This window comes from Pungitius pungitius, chromosome 19 (assembly GCF_949316345.1).
Source record: "Pungitius pungitius chromosome 19, fPunPun2.1, whole genome shotgun sequence".
In the NCBI taxonomy this organism is placed as follows: domain Eukaryota; kingdom Metazoa; phylum Chordata; class Actinopteri; order Perciformes; family Gasterosteidae; genus Pungitius; species Pungitius pungitius.
Genome location: NC_084918.1, coordinates 828,880 through 848,710, shown reverse-complemented (window position 1 = coordinate 848,710; position 19,831 = coordinate 828,880). Strand labels below are relative to the sequence as shown.

The following is a 19,831-nucleotide window of genomic DNA, read 5'->3' as shown; positions in this document are numbered from 1 at the left end:
CAAAGCCTTTGATTTATTTTATTTTTAAATTTACTTGACAAATACTTACAGATGTTGAAGTTTTACTAAAGTCATAGTTCAAATAGATGATATGAAAGGTAAAGCTGAAAACCACACCGTCACCGTGTCCGGTAGGTGTGGCCGCGCGCCCCCTGCCGGTGATGAGCGGCGGCGCGCCCTGCCTCCGTAGAGTCACGTGACCCCCGCGGAGAGAAGCTGCAAACGGCTGATAGTGTGCGGCTGTGCGAGCCCCCCCACCACCCCCACCCAACACCACCACCCAGCACCACCCTGCACACCGAGCTACCGATTCCAGGAGCCGGGCGCCATGAAGGACCCCCGTTAAAAGAGAAGAGGCCACCGGAGCCAGATTTCTCCTCTTTGTTCTTCTTCGACGCCTCGTCGTCCCTCCGCGCCTCGGCGGGAGGAGGAGGAAGAGGAGGAGGAGGAGGAGGAGGAGGAGGAGGAAGAGGAGGCAGCCGTTGAACCGGGAGAGCTGTGCGTGTGTTTTTTTTTTACGAATGGCGGACCGCGAGGCGTCGCCGATCCCGCTGGAGACCCGGGCCCGGCTGGCGGAGCTGGAGCTGGAGCTGTCAGAAGGTGAGGCGTGCTTCAAACAAACAGCCCCCTCTTCCTCCTCCCCAACCCCCCCTCGTTTCTCACCACCACCATCATCATCCTCACCGGCAGCCGTTAGCTACTAACGGAATCTAACCGTCCACCCCCCTCCAGATGTTAGTGAGCGCGTGTATCCGGGGGAGGGAGAGCGCAGCGCGGGCAGCTCACTGCGGCTCCGCGGCTCTTTGTCTCCGCCGCTTTAAAAACACACGCGCGCGCACATCCGGTGCGTCCGGGTCCAAAAAACCAACCGGGTTTTTTTTTTTTTTTGACCTTGAGACGTTGACACGAGCAGCCTACCTGAGTGCGCGCGTGCACGCACGTGTGTCTGTCCGCGTGGACGCGCGTGTGTGATTTAATAACAGCATCGCGATGCAGTGCCGCGTGACGGAGCGGCGGCGCGCTCCCGATGCCCCGGTGGTCTCCTGCCGCTGGGGATGGAGACATGACGAGGATGAGGAGATGATGAGGAAGTTCTGAGATGATGAGTGTAAGCAGATGAGGAGATGAGGACAATGAGGATTAGGAGACAATGAGGATGAGATGAAGCAGATAAGGAGGATGGGGATGAGCATTAGCAGGATATGATGAGGATGAGAAGAGTTGGAGGAGATGACGAGATGACAATGAGGAGGAGGAGATGATGAGGAGATGATGACAATGAGGAGCAGATGATGAGGAGATGACTCTAAGTCACAGCCCTGTTGTTCCAGAGGGGGATTTGTGCCTTTACATAATGGGGGGGGGGACATGTTTTATTCATGCAGGCTTCGGGGAGGCCTCCATCCAGAGGGAGGAAGCCCAGAGACACGCCGGACGTGAGCCACACACACTTCCTGTGTGTCGGCGCGTGTCTTTGTGACGCTGCCCTGTTGTAGATGTCTCTACTAAAAACAACCTGTAGGGCAAGCTGGAGGACCATGTCCCCTGAAGGACCATGTCCCCTGAAGGACCATGTCCCCTGGAGGACCATGTCCCCTGAAGGACCATGTCCCCTGAAGGACTTGATGCTGCTTCATGTTTGTGGGACAAATGTTGACTAATTTAACATGAAAAGAGATCAAAGTTCTACTGGAGACCACCAGGAACCGGTCCACATCAAACTGTCTCACACTCATTGCCTTCTTCATTGTCTCTCACACACACACACATACTCACACATATACTCCACGCACACACAACACACAGACAACCCCCCCGCCCCCTTTACCTCTTTGTGTGTGTGTGTGTGTGCATTTAAAAGGGGAAATGTCCTCACATGAATATCTAAACAACACAGAGCTGCTCAGGTGTGAAACTTCTCCGCTGAATATTTCACATTGGATCAGAGCTCAGTTTTTAATTGTTTAATTTGGGGTTTTATTCTACCAGCGACTGTTCGTTTTAGTTCTTACTTGATGAAAGGAACTTTGAGAAAGCTGCTGGATGCACATTTAGAAGATATAATAATATATTAAATAATAATATTAAAATAATATATATATATATAATATATAGCAGAGGAGTCGCCCCCTGCTGGTCACTACACACGATGCATCTTTAGAACTGAAGCTCTGACTTCTCTTTAATAATCCAGAAGCTGGATGGAGGTGGCCTCACATATTTCAATTTGTCCATTTTTTACAGTATCCAAACCAAAGCTCACACCTGATTGGTCAATCCTTCTTGTAATACAAAGAGAAACCACAGATTATCGTCTGAGCGATCTGTTAATCCCGATATGAGCTGGTACTCCAGCACTGGAAACTAAATCAACCGAAGGAGAACTTGGTATCAGCGTTGTGGACCTTCTGCACTGAGGCCCCACTGACGCCTCTAGTGGGTTTACTGGTTTTGGACATTTATTCTCATATTTTCTCATACATTTAAGGATTTATTTTCATGGACTAATCAATGAATACAGGACAATATGAAAATATCATTAAAAAAAAGAATAAATGCTGGTATTATCCTCAAAGTAGACTTTAAACTGTTAAACAAGCACATCATATTAAGCAGCTTTTATTAGTAGACGGAGAAGCTTAAACACAACATGATCATGATTATTTTTTCCAGAATAAAATTATATTTTACTTTAGTCCCAAACTCTAAACTTTTTAGTATATAGAATGTGTAAAATCAGTTGTTTTTCCAGATAAATCACAAAATCATTAGTTTGAGGGGTGAAGGTTGTGATGAACGGCTGCAGCGTGATCTCGTCCCTGTATCGATCAAGAGTCGACTTATGGGTCAGATGTGATGACATCACAGGAACAAACTGCTGATTTATCAACAACTCAGGCATAACTATTGATCAAAAGGGGTATTGATACGTTTCATGTTGCTTTCTGCATATGCAACTTTATACACGGAGATCCTTATCAATGTCAATATTCTCATTTAGTGGAGCTAAAAAATGAGTTGCAAGGGAGAGAGGGAGGAAGGAAGGAAGGAAGGGAGGGTGGGAGGGAGGGAGGAAGGTAGGAAGGTAGGAAGGTAGGGAGGAAGGGAGGGTCAGAACCGGATAGAAGCGGTCTAGACCCACAGTTTCAGGAGGATCATGTCAGAACTCCTCTGTGTGGTTCCCTTATTCTACCTCCAGCAGAGAGGGGGGGGGGGGGGGGGGGAATGGAGGAGAGGAAGAGTGAGGAGGATAAGTGATGGAGAGGAAGAGGGGAGAAATTAGGCTGCCACGACCGACTGGTATGACGCGCGCGCACACACACACACACACACACACACACTCTCTCTCTGACAGGTATCATTACCCCACTTCTCGCATCTGATGCTTCAAATCCAAGATGGCCGTCTCAGGCTCTTTTTTTTACTCCAGGAGAACTGTTGCTAGGCAACACCCTCCCTACTCTGCTGTGTGCGAGTGGAAGATGGCGTCTCCCCACGGACGTGTGTGTGTGTCTGTGTGTGCGCGCATGCGTGTGTGTTTGAGAGAGACAAGAAAAAGAAATGTTGTTATGCTGCGGTTAATCTGAAAAAAGGCCTCAGATTAACACACACACACACACTTACACATCCTCACTCACTCACACACACACACACAGTCATAGAGCAGCACAGATGTGCAGATTGGACCCAGATGTTCTTGCTGTTTTCAATGGTTAGATTGCGAAATGTAGTTTTCTTTTTCATTCGTTCCCCCCCCCCATATCTCCCCCTTCCTCCCTCCTGAGCTTTAATCCACTGCGTGAAGTAGTCCCTCTGTTTGTGTGATGAGATCTGTGTCACACATGGGAGGTGTGTGTGTGGGGGGGGGGGGCTCTGGTTACCGGGGGTGTTGTGTTTGATTCAGTTCCCCGGCTGATTGACGAGTTGAACGATGTCTGTAATCCAATCAGGATCAATGATTGAGAGAAGTGGTGTGTTGGTGCTCAGAGGGGGCAGACCAGGAGGCATTAGTTCACATCAGCCCTGCTGCAAGTGGCCCGGGGGGGGGGGGGGGGGGGGCTTTGAGTGACAGCTGGTGGGAGGGGGATGGTTGTGGCCACTAGAACATTTACAACATGGATTCTGCCATCTGGTTAAAGATGATGATGTGTAGAAGCTTTGAGTTCATCTTGTTTACAGGAAGTGGCCATAAACACATGTCAATCCGCGTGTAGCCCCGCCCTAAAGCGTGTAAGCGTATAAATATAGTAGTCCAGGAATATTATGACATTCTTCTTTATTTATTTCTATATTTCCATTTCCACCATTACTCATTTCATATTTTTATTTTCTGTTGTTTCATTTATGTTTAATCTTTTAAATTCAGTCCAGTCAAAGACTGAGAGACAGACGAGGCTGCGGCACCAGGACCAGTGTCTCCTATTACCCACACACACATATATATATGTATATGTATGTATATATATATGTGTATATTAAGGCTGTCAAAGTTAAAACGTTAAATTAATGAGATTAATGTGATAAAATATTTCAATGCAGCTAGTGTGCGTTGACCTCTGACCCCTGAAGTTGCCGCTAGATGCAGAGAGCGAGACGGTAGCTGGAGAGAGAGATGGAGAGAGCTTTTAAACTGAACCGAGTGAAGGAAATCCTCCACACGTCAAACAGGACCACTGTATGCACCGCTAAGCTAGCTGCACCGCTAAGCTAGCTGCACCGCTAAGCTAGCTGCTAGGCTACATCTTAACATCTTCCCTAAGGACCAGCACTGTGTCCCTAAAAGACAGAGACTCTTTTTTAATATCTATTGACAGTCCTAATATTTTCCTATACATCTAGATATATGTATACATATAAATATATATATACTATATATATATGTGTGTACACGTCTAATAGCAGATCAATCATAACAACTCAAAACAAAGCGTCCGTCTTCCTCTCTCTCTTCCTCTCTCTCCCTCTTCCTCTCTCTCTTCCTCTCTCTCTTCCTCCCTCCCTCTCTCTCTCCCTCTTCCTCTCTCTCTCCCTCTTCCTCCCTCTCTCTCTCCCTCTTCCTCTCTCTCTCTTCCTCTCTCTCTCTTCCTCTCTCTCTCTCCATCTTCCTCTCTCTCTCTCTCCATCTGTTTGCAGGGGACATCACTCAGAAGGGTTATGAGAAGAAGAGGTCCAAACTGATCAGGGCATTTGTTCAACATTCTAGAGGTAACTTAGCAACCTCTGAACCCCCCGAACACGCACATACACATGCACCCCCCCCCCCACCCTCCTCCCCCCACAGCATTGACCTGGTGTCATGATCTGTCAGGCGGCCTGTAGTCAGCGTGGGTTCAGACTGACCGGAGCTGGTCATCGTCACGGGGATGAGGCTCTGGTTGCTACGGGTTACAGCCCCCCGGGGGACGTCCTGTCAGTCTCACACTAAAACCACCCCTTACTTATGATTTCACAGTTCTGTTTAACGTTGGTTTGTTTTGCTTTATGATGACGACTCCAAATCATTCTCATGTGTGTGTGTTTTTGTTCTTTTTTTCACTGGATTTACTGCTTTTTGTGAAACGTGTATGTGCATATCTGTGTGTGTGTGTGTGTGTGTGTGTGTGTGTGTGTGTGTGTGTGTTTGTGTGTGTGTGTGTGCATATCTCTGTGTGTGTGTGTGTCTGCCTACCTGCCTCTGTAGGGATGGAGGGGCCCATGTCTCATCGGGTCCCACTCGGCCCCCCATCTGCAGCCCGGTTCCACCGGCGAAGAACCTCCGGCACCAGAGACGAGCGCTACCGATCAGGTAGGGGAGAACACCTGTATGACATCATCACTGCTGTCAATCAACCCTATGATCCTCTATGAACCAGTCTCAGTGTAGTCCTGGTCCTCTATGAACCGGTCTCAGTGTAGTCCTGATCCTCTATGAACCAGTCTCAGTGTAGTCCTGATCCTCTATGAACTGGTGTCAGTGTAGTCCTGGTCCTCTATGAACCGGTCTCAGTGTAGTCCTGGTCCTCTATGAACCGGTCTCAGTGTAGTCCTGGTCCTCTATGAACTGGTCTCAGTGTAGTCCTGATCCTCTATGAACTGGTCTCAGTGTAGTCCTGGTCCTCTATGAACTGGTCTCAGTGTAGTCCTGGTCCTCTATGAACTGGTCTCAGTGTAGTCCTGGTCCTCTATGAACTGGTCTCAGTGTAGTCCTGGTCCTCTATGAACTGGTCTCAGTGTAGTCCTGATCCTCTATGAACTGGTCTCAGTGTAGTCCTGGTCCTCTATGAACCGGTCTCAGTGTAGTCCTGGTCCTCTATGAACTGGTCTCAGTGTAGTCCTGGTCCTCTATGAACTGGTCTCAGTGTAGTCCTGGTCCTCTATGAACTGGTCTCAGTGTAGTCCTGGTCCCCCTCCAGACGTCCACACCGAGGCGGTGCAGGCGGTGCTGGCTCGGCACGTGGAGAGGAAGGTGGCGGTGCCGATGCCGTCTAAGAGACGCTCTCTGGTGGTGCAGACCTCCATGGACGCCTACACGCCTCCAGGTGACATCACTGCAAACACACACTGCGTCAGGTTTTAATCTTCCCACGGTCCTTGAATGCATCATTGGAAAAGCATGACATCACATGACCTGGTGGTCGGGTGTAGTCTGATGATGTGAAGGCTCTCTCTGGTCCTGATGACATCACAGAGGACGACGACAGCAAAGAGTCGTGATCCAAAGATTGAAGTTGTGATATTTTCTACTTCACGTCTCATTTAAAATCCCGCTACTAATATACCATCTTTTTTAAAGCAGATTTTGTTAAAAACATTAAATTCTGAGCTCCTCAGTGAAACTATGACTTCATGATCGATTCACCTGACAACAACAGGTCATGTGACCTTAAATCAGAGAAACTTTCCTGAACCTGAATTGATCACAGCAGGGAGGAGAGGATGGAAACATGTGAATTATTTGTTATTTTGTTTTACTACACTAGTAACACCTGTTTACACTTATTGGATATTTAGATTCCACTGTTTTCCAATTGTCGCAGAATCAATTTTAACTTTTTTTTCTTATTATTTGTGATTTGTATCATTCTAATAAAGTGTTATTCCGTTATTTTGTTGCTTTAGTTCTCTCTCCTAGTCATGACGGTTCTGTTTCCACAGAGAAGCAGGGCTTTTATTTTGAAAATCAAAGCCCCAGACAGGAACCTTAGAGATAACTGATCCTGGAGCTGCTTCGTGGTTAATGACAATAATCTCCACCTCCTCCCACAGGCCTGTCGCCGCTCTGCTCCGACTCGTCGTCGGGCTCGGAGGAGGAGGCGGGGCCTGGTGACGACATGTCGGTAATGGAGCACTGGATGAGTCGCCCCTCGCACCTTGGCCCCGCCCACTTAGGCTCCACCTCCTCCTCGTCCTCGTCCACGCAGAGCGGCGGCAGCGGGAACGCCGGGCGGCTGGCCGACTCGCTGGCGCACGCGCACATCTCGCACCTGGGCCACGCCCACCTGGGCCACGCGCACCTGGGCCAGCTGCACCACCAGCAGAGCCACCTGTCGCAGTCGCACCACGGTAGGACGCCGCGAAGGGAAGTGTCCCGGCACAATAAAAGCCCCGCTCTTTGATGAACTAAAAACATGTCGCTGTATGAGTGAAAAACTGTGGCAGCTTCTTCTTCTTGTGTGTGTGTGTGTGTGTGTGTGTGTGTGTGTGTGTGTGTGTGTGTGTGTGTGTGTGTGTGTGTGTGTGTGTGTGTGTGTGTGTGTGTGTGTGTGTGTGTTCAGGGATCGGCCACCTGTCTCTGAAGAGGAAGGGAGCGCTGAGCGTGGCTGAGAACGGAGGATCTCTGCGGCGCTCCTGTGAGTTTGGCTCCGACATGCTGTGGCCCCCCCCGCTGGAGTCAGACGGTACGTCGGGTTCATACATTTACAAACTTTATCTCAATCAACATAAATACATTCATTAAGAACAAAACCATTGATGCTTTTAGGACTTTAAAAGTTTCAAAACTCAACATGAATCTAATTTCTTTCAGATAACCTTTAAGCACAAGAATGCACACATTTGAATGGATTCATTTTTACATCAATTCATTGTTTTATAGAAACTAAAAGCTGCTTCAGGAAGTTTTATTTTGAAAAGGTGGCTCAGGGACGATGGATAATCACAACAGGAAAACACCTGGATTAAGAGGAAAAGACTTGAAGACGTATCATTAAATACAACAAAGTTGTTAAAGGGTCTGTTTCCCTCCCAGAAAATCACTCGGCCCCCCCGGACGTGACGGGCTACTCGTCTGACTCCTCCCACTCCCGTGGCGAGCGCCACCCCATGTCCAACATGGGCACCATCGCCAGGAACACGCAGAAGTACGGGAACGCCGAGCGCATGGAGACGGGCGACGGTAAGAGGTCGAAGCATCGGGGTGGGGGAGGGGGGGGGGCGGGGGGCGGAGCTTTAAATCTGGCCCAATCACACTGCGTGTTTTTAGTTTTTTTTTTATTCAGCGTGCTTCACAATCGTGCAGTCACTGATTTGAAACTTGCCGTAATCACTCAACTGATCCAAAATACCCCCCCACCCCCCCCCCCCCCCCCAGAAAAAATGCATTTGTTGATCGTGGCGGGTCGAGCGCCATCGCAGCGAGCGGCCGAAGCCAATGTGTGTGTGTGGGTGGTTCTTGCAGGTGTTCCGGTCAGCAGTCGCGTGTCAGCTAAAATCCAGCAGCTTGTGAACACGCTGAAGCAGCCGCGCAGGCCCCCGCTGAGGGAGTTCTTTGTCGATGACTTTGACGAACTTCTGGAGGGTTAGACGCCGTCTTTGATTCTGTCTGTCTGCACCTCTTTCTTTTTATGCCCCCCCCCCCTCGGCCAGCGCTGACTCTCCTGAGGCGCTTTAGCGGATGGCGTCTGGCGGCTCCTCGCCCCCCGCTGTCAATCACAGGGAGCTCACAACGGTGCCTCTCGATTGGCAGTCGATACCAAAGGTCACGTGACGAGTGCGTGTGTGACGAGGTGCAGTAACCGGAGCGTGGTGATTGACAGCAGCGGGAGGAGGCGACAGACTCCTCTCCTCAAAGACCCCAGACTGCTGCTGTGCTCCTTCACGTGGTTTAAACCGTACCATTAAATCTTCAACGTCCCACAATGGTGGTCTGGTGGTCTCAGGTTCTGAACTAAAGCTTCACGCCAAACATGGAAGGGAAACGTGTCCATGCACCCGACTGTCTCCATGACGACGCTGTCCCTTGTCCCCCCCCCGTCTCCAGTCCAGCAGCCGGACCCCAACCAGCCGCGGCCGGAGGGGGCGGAGATGATGGCGGTGCGCGGCGAGGCGCTGGGAGTGGTCACCAACTGGCCCCCCTCCCTGGAGGCGGCCCTGCAGCGCTGGGGGACCATCTCCCCCAAAGCCCCCTGCCTCACCAGCCTGGACACGGGGGGGAAGCCCCTCTACGTCCTCACGTACGGTGAGACGGGCCGAGCATCCATCACTCCCTTATTGATTCTGATAGGATTGATAGGAATCCTGATGCTACTTCTGGAGGAGATAACAGGAAACACCCCCCCCCCCATCCCTTGTGCCCTGCCCCCCTCAGGAAAGCTGTGGTCTCGCAGCATCAAACTGGCCTACAACATCCTCCACAAACTGGGCAGCAAACAGGAGCCGATGGTGCGACCGGGAGATCGAGTGAGTCCGAATACAATGTGACGCTTAATGCTAAGCTAAGCTAAGCTAATCGCCCGCTCTGCCAACTCAGGATGCTTCCCAAAATATCAAGTCATTTAAACAGAGCTCAAATGACCTTTAACCTCCCCCCCCCCAGGTGGCGCTGGTGTTCCCCAACAACGACCCCGTGGCCTTCATGGTGGCCTTCTACGGCTGCCTGCTGGCCGAGGTGGTCCCCGTTCCCATAGAGGTCCCCCTCAGTCGCAAGGTAGGCACCCCGCCCTCCTCAATGTGGTCGTAACCATGACGACTGGCTGAGCTGTGAGGCCGACGCGTAGCTGCTGCTCTTTAAACGTCAACCCTCAGAGTTAAAAACGCTGTTCCTCATTTCCAAGCTGACCGTGGAGACGTTTTGATGGTTTTGGCGTGTAGACCAGCTGCTGTGCTCCGGTAATGTGGATCATCAGTGGGAGTCGAATGATCTTCCCCCCTCCCTGTGTCGTCCATTAGGATGCCGGCAGTCAGCAGATCGGCTTCCTGCTGGGCAGCTGTGGCGTCACCGTGGCGCTGACCAGCGACGCCTGTCACAAGGGACTCCCCAAGAGCGCCACAGGAGAGATCCCCCAGTTCAAAGGTCAGAGGTCCCAAACCAGTACTGTTATGTTCCTGCTGGAGGAAGTACAGATGCACACCTGGAACCCTCCACTGAGCAGAAGGTGTCCCCCCCCCCCCCCCTGCAGGTTGGCCCAAGCTGTTGTGGTTTGTGACGGAGTCAAAACATCTCTCCAAACCTCCCAGAGACTGGTTCCCCCACATCAAAGACGCCAACAACGACACGGCTTACATAGAGGTGCACGCACACACACACACACACGCACACGCACACACGCACGCACGCACACACACACACGCACACACACACACACTCATTCATCCTTCCTAACCTGTCCTTGAACACATCACATGTGATCAAACATTTACAATAAAAACTTGCGGTATTTTATTTTGAATTTTTGTTTTTATTCTAAAAAAGCAAATTGACATTTGGAATCAATGGCGTGTTCTGTTTTTATTTGGTATACGTTTGTATCTTATTAAGTGTCATCTCTGAACATCCAACAGACCTCACAGCTTTATTCCTTCTCATGTTATTCTTTAAAGCTTTATATACATATATATCTATACATAGATATGTATGTGCACATGTACATGTGTGTGTATTTAATATGGTCTCCTCTGGTCTGCCTCCCAGTATAAAACCTGTAAGGACGGCAGCGTGCTGGGAGTCACGGTGACGAGGATCGCTCTGCTCACACACTGCCAGGCGCTCACCCAGTCCTGCAGCTACACCGAGGGTATGCAACCGCACACACACACACACACACACACACACACGCACACACTCACTCAGGTCACCGCCCCCCCTCTCTGTCCACAGCGGAGACCATCGTGAACGTCCTGGACTTCAAGAAGGACGTGGGCCTGTGGAACGGCATCCTGACGGTGAGGAGGAGGAGGAGGAGGAGGAGGAGGAGGAGAATCATTTTCTATTGATTGGATTATTTATGACGGGTTCTTTCTATTGTCTGGGACAAAAACACCCATTAAAGTGTACTTTATTAACTTCATAAAGACTATAAAGTTAAATCCTCATAATATTTAGTAAAATAGACACAAAGTTGGTTGTAAAAACCAGATTTTGTTTGGTGTGTGTTGTGTTGTGTTGTGTGTCTGTGTTGTGCAGAGTGTGATGAACATGATGCACGTGATCAGCGTGCCGTACTCGCTGATGAAGGTCAACCCGCTGTCCTGGATCCAGAAGGTCTGCCAGTACAAAGGTCAGACACGCCCACCGCTCACACCCCGGCCCCGCCCTCCACGGCCCACGCCAACTGCTGCGCGTGTGTGTGTGTGTGTGTGTGTGTGTGTGTGTGTGTGTGTCGTCCCTCTGCAGCCAAGGTGGCCTGTGTGAAGTCCAGGGACATGCACTGGGCCTTGGTGGCCCACAAGGACCAGAAGGACATCAACCTGAGCTCGCTGCGCATGCTGCTGGTGGCCGACGGGTCGAACCCCTGTAAGGTCTCCACAGGGGGGGGGGGCGATAGAGCACAGGATGTACAATGAGAATGAGTGTTGCTTTCAAAGTGTTGTTTATGATGAGCTCAATGTGTGTGTGTCTGTGTGTGTGCGTCAGGGTCCATCTCCTCCTGTGACGCCTTCCTCAACGTCTTCCAGACCAAAGGACTGAGAGCCGACGTCATCTGTCCCTGCGCCAGCTCGCCTGAGGCCCTGACCGTGGCCATCAGGAGGTACACACTCACACACACACACACACACACACACGCACACACACACACGCACACAGGAGGAGCCTGAACGCACCTTCCCTCAACGTCACATGATTTACACGACATATCGCTCTCTTACGTTTGTTTGTGATGTTTCTCACACTCAGGCCCGTGGAGGACAGCAGCCAGCCTCCGGGTCGGGGCGTCCTGTCCATGCAGGGTCTGACCTACGGGGTCGTGAGGGTGGACACGGAGGAGCGTCTCTCCGTCCTCACGGTGCAGGACGTCGGCACCGTCACACCCGGAGGTGTGTGTGTGTGTGTGTGTGTGTGTGTGTGTGACTGAGGTTTCACAATGAATCCATAGAATGGTGAGGTGAGTGTTGGGTTTACCTGTTGTTGTGATGTCCTCCCCCCCCCCCCCATAGGCCTGGTGTGTGTAGTGAAGCCGGAGGGCGTCCCTCAGCTCTGTCAGACTGATGAGATCGGTGAGTTCTGCGTCTGCTCCATCGCCAGCGGCACCTCCTACTACGGCCTCACGGGCATGACCAAGAACACCTTCGAGGTGAGGAGGCGTGTGTGTGTGTGTGCGTGTGCGTGTGCGTGTGTGTGCGCGCGTGTGTGTGTGTGTGCGCGCGTGTTCGCCCGCTTCTTTTAAAACATGTGTTGAAACCGTGGCCTGTTACCATGGCGACCCTGCGTGCAGGTGTACCCGGTGAGCTCCAGCGGGGGGCTGGTCAGCGAGTACGCCTTCGTGCGGACCGGCCTGCTGGGCTTCATCGGCCCCGGGGGCCTCGTCTTCATCACGGGAAAGATGGACGGGCTCATCATGGTGAGCGGGCGCCGGCACAACGCCGACGACATCGTCGCCACGGCGCTGGCGGTGGAGCCCATGAAGTTCGTCTACAGGGGCAGGTGAGGGGGGGGGGGGTTCAGCTGCTCTCTTAAAGACACTCTTCTGCTGCTCCATCACTCACTTCGTTTGTTGTCTCATCCAGACTTCAAACTAAATATCACAGCTTCAGGTCAGAAGAGGTAAACACCTTCTAAACATGTGGTTAATGTGAAGGGAAACGGGTTGTTAGGAGAATCGAAGCAGGTTCAGACACACTTGAAGCTCTCAGGGCGTCTGCTGCAGGATTTATGAGGCGGACTCACACACACGACACATCGAGTAGAGCAGCGCCACACTGGAAGAACCCAGAGGAGCAGATCCATCTTCCAGCTGACGTTTCCCAGACCTACTTATGGTTACCATGGCAACAAGGTTCAGACACACAGTCATCACGTTATTATTTTTACTGCTTTACAGATAGATGGATATTTACTTTAATGACCATTTGACTACAGGAGCGTTTGTATAAAAAGCACGAGAAAGAGAACCAAGGAGCAGAATGATTAAAGGTTCTTTGATCTTCTTCTGTTTTTATGACTGAAAGCAACGTTCACATTAAATACAGCATGAATCTAACCCACAACATCAGATATATTTATATCAATCGATCAATAGCGAGGTACACTTGCCCCCCGCCCTGCAGGATAGCCGTGTTCTCTGTGACGGTGCTGAGGGACGAGAGGATCGTGGTGGTTGCCGAGCAACGGCCCGACTCCACCGAGGAGGACAGCTTCCAGTGGATGAGCCGCGTGCTGCAGGTGAGAAGACCCTGACCACTGAACAGGAAGTGACCATATAAGGGTTGAGGAGGACGATGTATGCGTCTCAGCATGTAGCCCCCGCTGCTTCATGCCGCCCCCCCCCCACACGCCTCCCCCATAATGCCCCACTGTTCTCCCCCTCAGGCCATCGACAGCATCCACGGGGTGGGCGTGTTCTGCCTCTCTCTGGTCCCGGCCAACACCCTCCCCAAGACCCCCCTGGGGGGCATCCACCTGTCGGAGATCAAGCAGCTGTACCTGGAGGGGGGGCTGCACCCCTGCAACGTCCTCATGTGCCCCCACACCTGCGTCACCAACCTGCCCAAACCGAGGCAGAAACAACCGGGTGAGTCCAAGCACCAGTCTGCACATGGGGGGTCAGGGGGGGTCAGGGGGGGTGAGCACGTGTGTTAACGTGTGTGTGTGTGTGTGCAGAGATCGGACCTGCCTCTGTGATGGTGGGGAATCTGGTGTCGGGGAAGCGGATCGCTCAGGCCAGCGGGAGAGATTTGGGACAAACGGACGACAACGACCAGGTGAGCGTTTCCACGTCCTGCTGCAGAAGAACCTCATCAAACCGGTTCAGAGCTTCAGAGGCCCAACTTCTATAGAACCTCAGAGCTCCAGCGATGCTTTATCGATTGTTGTGACCAAAGGTCACCCGGAGGTCATCTGAAGCTCTGCTGATGTCTTTCAGTTCCTCTTCCTGTCCGAGGTTCTGCAGTGGCGGGCTCAGACCACGCCGGACCACGTGCTCTACACGCTGCTCAGCTCCCGGGTAACCACCACGCCGCGGGGGGGGGGGGGGGTTCAGGTCACATGACCGGAGACAGGAAGCCACTACGGCCCTGTGGGGACAATCCTGAGTCTGTATTTATGTCTCCTCACATTCATTCAGAGACACAGAGAGGCCAGGAGGAGAGCTGGTGGTTGTGGTTTTTCCAGCATTGAGTGTTTGACACAAACTAATTTATTTAAACTATTCCCCCCCCCCCCCCCCCCGCAGGGGGCCGTGTCCAGCTCCCTCACCTGTCTGCAGCTCCACAAGAGGGCGGAGCGAGTGGCTGCCCTGCTGATGGAGAGGGCCGGGCTGCAGGAGGGAGACCACGTGGCTCTGGTCTACCCCCCAGGTCAGAGGTCACACGCTGCCCCCCCCCCCGCCCCCCACAGAGCGATACCGCCCAGTGCCCCCCTCTCAGTGTGTGCGTGTGTGCGTTGCAGGGATCGACCTGATCGCGGCCTTCTACGGGGCGCTGTACGCCGGCTGCGTGCCCATCACGGTGCGCCCCCCCCACCCTCAGAACATCTCCACCACGCTGCCCACCGTCAAGATGATCGTGGAGGTGAGAGGAGCCCCGCCAGCTCATGTGACGTCACACTGACCCCGTTTGAGGGTCGTCCCATAATGCCCTCTGTTCCTGCAGGTCAGCCACTCGGCCTGCGTGATGACCACGGCCGTCATCTGCAAGCTGCTCCGCTCCAAAGAGGCCACGGCCACCGTGGACATCAGGAACTGGCCCCCGGTGCTCGACACGGGTACGCAGCCTTTCCAAGGGTCCGCCCTCTGACCTCTGACCTCTGACCTCAGGACCCGAACTCCAGAAGTGGTCCAGGGACGGAAAGACGGAGGCGTCTCATTCTGCTTCCTGTGTGTGTGTGTGTGTGTGTGTGTGTGTGTGTGTGTGTGTGTGTGTGTGTGTGTGTGTGTGTGTGTGTGTAGATGACCTCCCAAAGAAGAAGCCTCCAGCTCTCTACAAGCCCACCAACCCGGACGGTCTGGCCTACCTGGACTTCAGCGTGTCCACGACCGGCATGCTGGCCGGAGTGCAGGTGAGCTCATCCATTCACTCCTCACAGGTTCAGAGGAGGCCCACAATGCATTGCTGCAGGGGAGGGATCAGGACTGTTGAATGAGAGGTTTTCTACAGGGACTCTAAAAAAAGAACTTACTTTTAATCCCTCAAGTAGGACATTTTAAGATGACGTCCGGCCTTCTCTGCTTCTCTCCTGTTTTCCTCGCCCCCCCCCCCCCTCCAGATGTCCCACAATGCCGTTGGAGCCTTCTGCCGGTCGGTGAAGCTGCAGTGTGAGTTGTACCCGTCCAGAGAAGTGGCCATCTGTCTGGATCCCTACTGCGGGCTGGGCTTTGTCCTCTGGTGTCTCTGCAGGTCGGTGTCTCCGTCTTCTCTCTGCACACTTCACTCTTTAGTCTAAATGATGTCCCCCCCCCCCCCCCCCCCCCCCCAAGAACCTTCTCACAGCAGGCCGAGTCGGTCAGGAAGTCATGCGTCGGTATTGTCTTCACAAAAAAAAATCCTGACTTTTAACTAACGAAAACCCTGGATCCTACATTTCCCACAATGCAACTCATCTCTCATTAGACGCTGGTTTTTGTTCTCATCACCTGTCAGAGTTTGTATTCGTCACAAAGGGTTAATAAGTACTTAATAAGAACATTTCATCTGGGAGGCTCCGCCCCCTGTTAGAGACTTCAGCCCCAGACGGTGTGTGTGTGTGTGTGTGTCTGCAGCGTGTACTCGGGGCACCAGTCCATCCTGATCCCCCCCGTGGAGCTGGAGTCCAACCCGGCGCTGTGGCTGCTGGCCGTCAGCCAGCTGAAGGTGCGCGACACCTTCTGCTCCTACAGCGTCATGGAGCTGTGCACCAAAGGGCTCGGCCTGCAGACCGAGGCGCTCAAGGTCAGAGGCGATTAGCGTTAGCTTAGCATAGGCTGAAATCATGTCAAAGAAAAGATCCATTTCTGTGATTATTTATTTGCAGAAATTGGAAAACGCTGGAAATGTTTATCCAACATGTTGCCAAGTCAGAACAAGTTCTATTGAAGTTTGAAACCCAAAAAGAGGCTTCATGTGGGACATTAGATTGAGGGTTTTGGTTTAAATGATTGGTTGGTTCCAGGCTCGGGGGCTGGACCTGTCCCGGGTCCGGGCCTGCGTGGTGGTGGCGGAGGAGAGGCCCAGGATGTCGCTCACTCACTCCTTCTCCAAGCTCTTCAAAGACCTCGGCCTCCACCCGAGGTCCGTGAGCACCTCCTTCGGCTGCAGGGTCAACCTGGCCATCTGCCTGCAGGTGAGCGCGCACGGAGCCACGTGCACACGCCCCAGTATGAGGAGTCCGACGTGCAGAAATAGATCCAATAATCTGAATACTGATACACCACGTGTTTTTGGTCCTGACTGAACATATCTGATCACATGACCTGTGTCTGTGCTGTGATTGGCTGCAGGGCACTTCAGGCCCGGACCCCACTACTGTGTACGTGGACATGAGAGCGCTGCGTCACGACAGGTACCTCCTCCTCTTCCTCTTCCTCCTCCTCCTCCTCTCTCTCCACCCAACAGCCTCCTCACGTGTGTGTGTGTGTGTGTGTGTGTGTGTGTGTGTGTGCAGGGTCCGCTTGGTGGAGAGAGGCTCTCCTCACAGTCTTCCTCTGATGGAGTCGGGGAAGGTGAGTGACTCTCATTGACCTTCATGTTCCTGCAGGATTCTTCTGTTGAAACGATTATTAATGATTATTATTATAATTAATGATTAATTCATCATCTTTTTGAAGCTTATAAACACTTCTGTTTAAAGGAGGCTTTTATTCCTCATCTGATGATGAAGAGCATCATTGTTTAGTTTTACTTTCTGTTCCCTTTAGTGTTTTTCTCTTGTTCTTCTGAACCTCGTTTTGCTTCAGTTTCAATCGTAGCCTGAATGAGACGCACAGAGCGCCTGACGGAGGTTCGGGTGGTGCTCCTTCCTCCACACGCAGGCGAGCTGTGACTCACCGTGTGGGAGGAGTCAGTTAGTCAGGCTCAACTGATGCATTGTGGGTACTCGGGTGGAGGAGAAGCGAACAACCTCGTGGTTTTTATTCATCAAACAACGAAGGAGAACAAATTGATCCTCTGGTAGAAGCCCCAGTGCATGCTGGTCCTAAAGCTGTGTCTATATATCTATATTTACTTTTTTTATTTAAACCAACAGTCGAGAAAAATACACAGTTTAACGATTGAGTGTCAGATGTTGATTATTGTTGTTGATGGTTGTTTTTGTGTGTTTTTCAGATTCTACCTGGAGTTCGTATCATCATCGCAAACCCGGAGACCAAAGGCCCTCTGGGAGACTCTCACCTGGGAGAGGTGCTCCTCCTGCTGCTCGATTCACCTCGCCTCCTCTCCTCCTCTCCTCCTACCTCCTCTCATCTCCTCCTTCCTTCTCACAGCTCCTCAGCTCTCTTTATATCATCATTTCTGTCCCCTGTTCTTCTCTCGTCCCTCATGTTTTATTTTTGTTTTCTTTCCCCTGAAGTTGTGTAAGAGCTTCATTTTGCTGCCTCATTCATCCATGTTCCCCCCCCCCCTCAGATCTGGGTGCACAGCGCTCATAACGGCAGCGGTTACTACAGCGGCTACGGCGAGGAGGTCCTCCAGTCCGACCACTTCAGCTCCAGGCTCAGCTTCGGGGACACGCAGACGGTCTGGGCCCGGACGGGTTACCTGGGCTTCCTGCGCCGCACCGAGCTCACCGACGCCAACGGAGGTGAGTCCCCCCTCCCCTCCCCCCCCACGCTCTGCCTCGCCCTCCACGCCAACATGGCCGACGCTCCTTGTCCCTTTGTGCCTCCAGAGAGGCACGACGCCCTGTTCGTGGTGGGCGCCCTGGAGGAGGCCATGGAGCTGAGGGGGATGAGGTACCACCCCATCGACATCGAGACCTCCGTCATCCGCGCCCACAAGAGCATCATGGAGTGGTGCGTTCAGGGTTACGACCTCTGGCCCTGCAGCATCCTGGCGTTCTGCGCTCTGCTGCCCCCTAGAGGCTCAGAAATAATCGCGTTTCCTCCTCAGTGCCGTCTTCCCCTGGACCAACCTGCTGGTGGTGGTGGTGGAGCTGGAGGGCTCTGAGCAGGAGGCCCTGGACCTGGTTCCCATGGTGACCAAGGCGGTGCTGGAGGAGCACTACCTGATTGTGGGCGTCGTCGTGGTGACGGACATCGGCGTGATCCCCATCAACTCCCGCGGGGAGAAGCAGCGCATGCACCTCCGGGACGGCTTCCTGCAGGACCAGCTGGACCCCATCTACGTGGCCTACAACATGTAGCCTGTGTGTGTGTGTGTGTGTGTGTGTGTGTGTGTGTGTGTGTGTGTGTGTGTGTTGGGGAGCGAGCATGCTGTGCGTTTTGCTGTTGTTGTTCATTTATTTCTCTCAGACTGTATTTTTGAACCTGCATTGTGTGTTTAGTCGTTTCTTTGAAGTCGTGTTGTGCCGGCTGGTCGATCGGTTGGTTGGTTGATTGATTGGTTGGTTGGTTGATTGATTGATTGATTGGTTGATTGATTGGTGGATTGATCGATGGCTCGTGGGGGGCGGTCACTGTAGGAAGCCTTCGGGGGACACTGTGTTCGGCTCCACTAGGAGCTAAAAGAAGAAAAGAGATGAATCCGTCTTCATGTTTTACTGAACTGACCCAAATATTTAAATTTAAATTAGAACAGATCATTGTAAAAAATATAAATAATGTACATAGACATAATAATCTATATGGAGAGGTACCTGAAAACACAAGGTACAGTAGCCCCTATATGCAGCTCTCTCCACCTGCACCCTGTGTGTGTGTGTGTGTGTGTGTATGTGTGTGTGTGTGTCTGCAGATTTTATCAGTTGACGAAGGAATATGAAACCTTTTGATTTAAAATTTTAATTTAAAAAAATTCTCAGATAAAAAAACAATACATTGAATTATTCACAAATTGGAATACAACCTAAGTGCAATATGTTTGCGGAAAGGTAGCCACTGGTTGTCATGGCGACAGCTCGTCTCGATTGACACCCGACGACGTCTCGTCCTTCTGTTTTAAAACTCAAAGCAGTTTGTTGGTAGCAGCGTCATGACTCCCTGTGTGTGTGTGTGTGTGTGTGTGTGTGTGTGTGTGTGTGTGTGTGTGTGTGTGTGTGTGTGTGTGTGTGTGTGTGTGTGTGTGTGTGTGTGTGTGTGTGTGTGTGTGTGTGTTGTATGTAAATAGTGTTGATTTTGTACGGTACAAGTGTGTGTGTGACTTGTTTTGTACACATGATAAAAAGGTAAAATGACACTTTTATAAGAGCCTCTATTGGCTCCCCGTCACACTATACAGTGCAATAAAGTGCTTTGATTGGCTACACCTTATTGGTCATTTATTGGGACTGTTCGTATTGTTATTATGTGAGCATCATGAAGCAGGGGGCGCTTTAGGGCGGGGCTAC

The 19,831-nt window shown here is 51.8% G+C and overlaps 1 protein-coding gene across 2 annotated transcripts; it reads left to right on the top strand.

The window, feature by feature from the left end:
• The first annotated feature begins 266 nt into the window (after nucleotides 1–266).
• On the top strand, nucleotides 267–19,749 carry LOC119198730 (disco-interacting protein 2 homolog C-like). Of its 2 annotated transcripts, XM_037456189.2 has the most exons (38): nucleotides 267–600; nucleotides 5,134–5,205; nucleotides 5,681–5,785; nucleotides 6,393–6,518; nucleotides 7,246–7,542; nucleotides 7,755–7,877; nucleotides 8,228–8,374; nucleotides 8,657–8,776; nucleotides 9,239–9,436; nucleotides 9,566–9,657; nucleotides 9,794–9,904; nucleotides 10,147–10,270; nucleotides 10,377–10,486; nucleotides 10,889–10,991; nucleotides 11,075–11,139; nucleotides 11,381–11,474; nucleotides 11,591–11,710; nucleotides 11,831–11,945; nucleotides 12,092–12,231; nucleotides 12,352–12,488; nucleotides 12,630–12,838; nucleotides 13,462–13,576; nucleotides 13,724–13,925; nucleotides 14,015–14,115; nucleotides 14,277–14,357; nucleotides 14,586–14,709; nucleotides 14,801–14,922; nucleotides 15,004–15,115; nucleotides 15,300–15,409; nucleotides 15,617–15,747; nucleotides 16,110–16,278; nucleotides 16,499–16,669; nucleotides 16,827–16,888; nucleotides 16,991–17,048; nucleotides 17,653–17,727; nucleotides 17,953–18,127; nucleotides 18,215–18,338; nucleotides 18,436–19,749. In XM_037456189.2, the coding sequence occupies exons 1-38, from the start codon at nucleotides 522–524 to the stop codon at nucleotides 18,686–18,688; spliced, it is 4,872 nt and encodes a 1,623-aa protein (XP_037312086.1). In that variant the 5' UTR covers nucleotides 267–521; the 3' UTR covers nucleotides 18,689–19,749. The 2 variants fall into 2 exon arrangements, with proteins under 2 accessions (XP_037312086.1, XP_037312087.1); XM_037456190.2 differs by lacking the exon at nucleotides 5,134–5,205.
• Nucleotides 19,750–19,831: the final 82 nt, after the last annotated feature.

Excerpts from the sequence above, each read along its gene's own strand:
- LOC119198730 (XM_037456189.2), top strand. The coding sequence starts at position 522 with ATGGCGGACCGCGAGGCGTCGCCGATCCCGCTGGAGACCCGGGCCCGG. Across the intron at positions 12,232-12,351 it reads CGGCACCGTCACACCCGGAG|GCCTGGTGTGTGTAGTGAAG; the intron begins GTGTGTGTGTGT and ends CCCCCCCCATAG. Across the intron at positions 14,923-15,003 it reads CCGTCAAGATGATCGTGGAG|GTCAGCCACTCGGCCTGCGT; the intron begins GTGAGAGGAGCC and ends CTGTTCCTGCAG.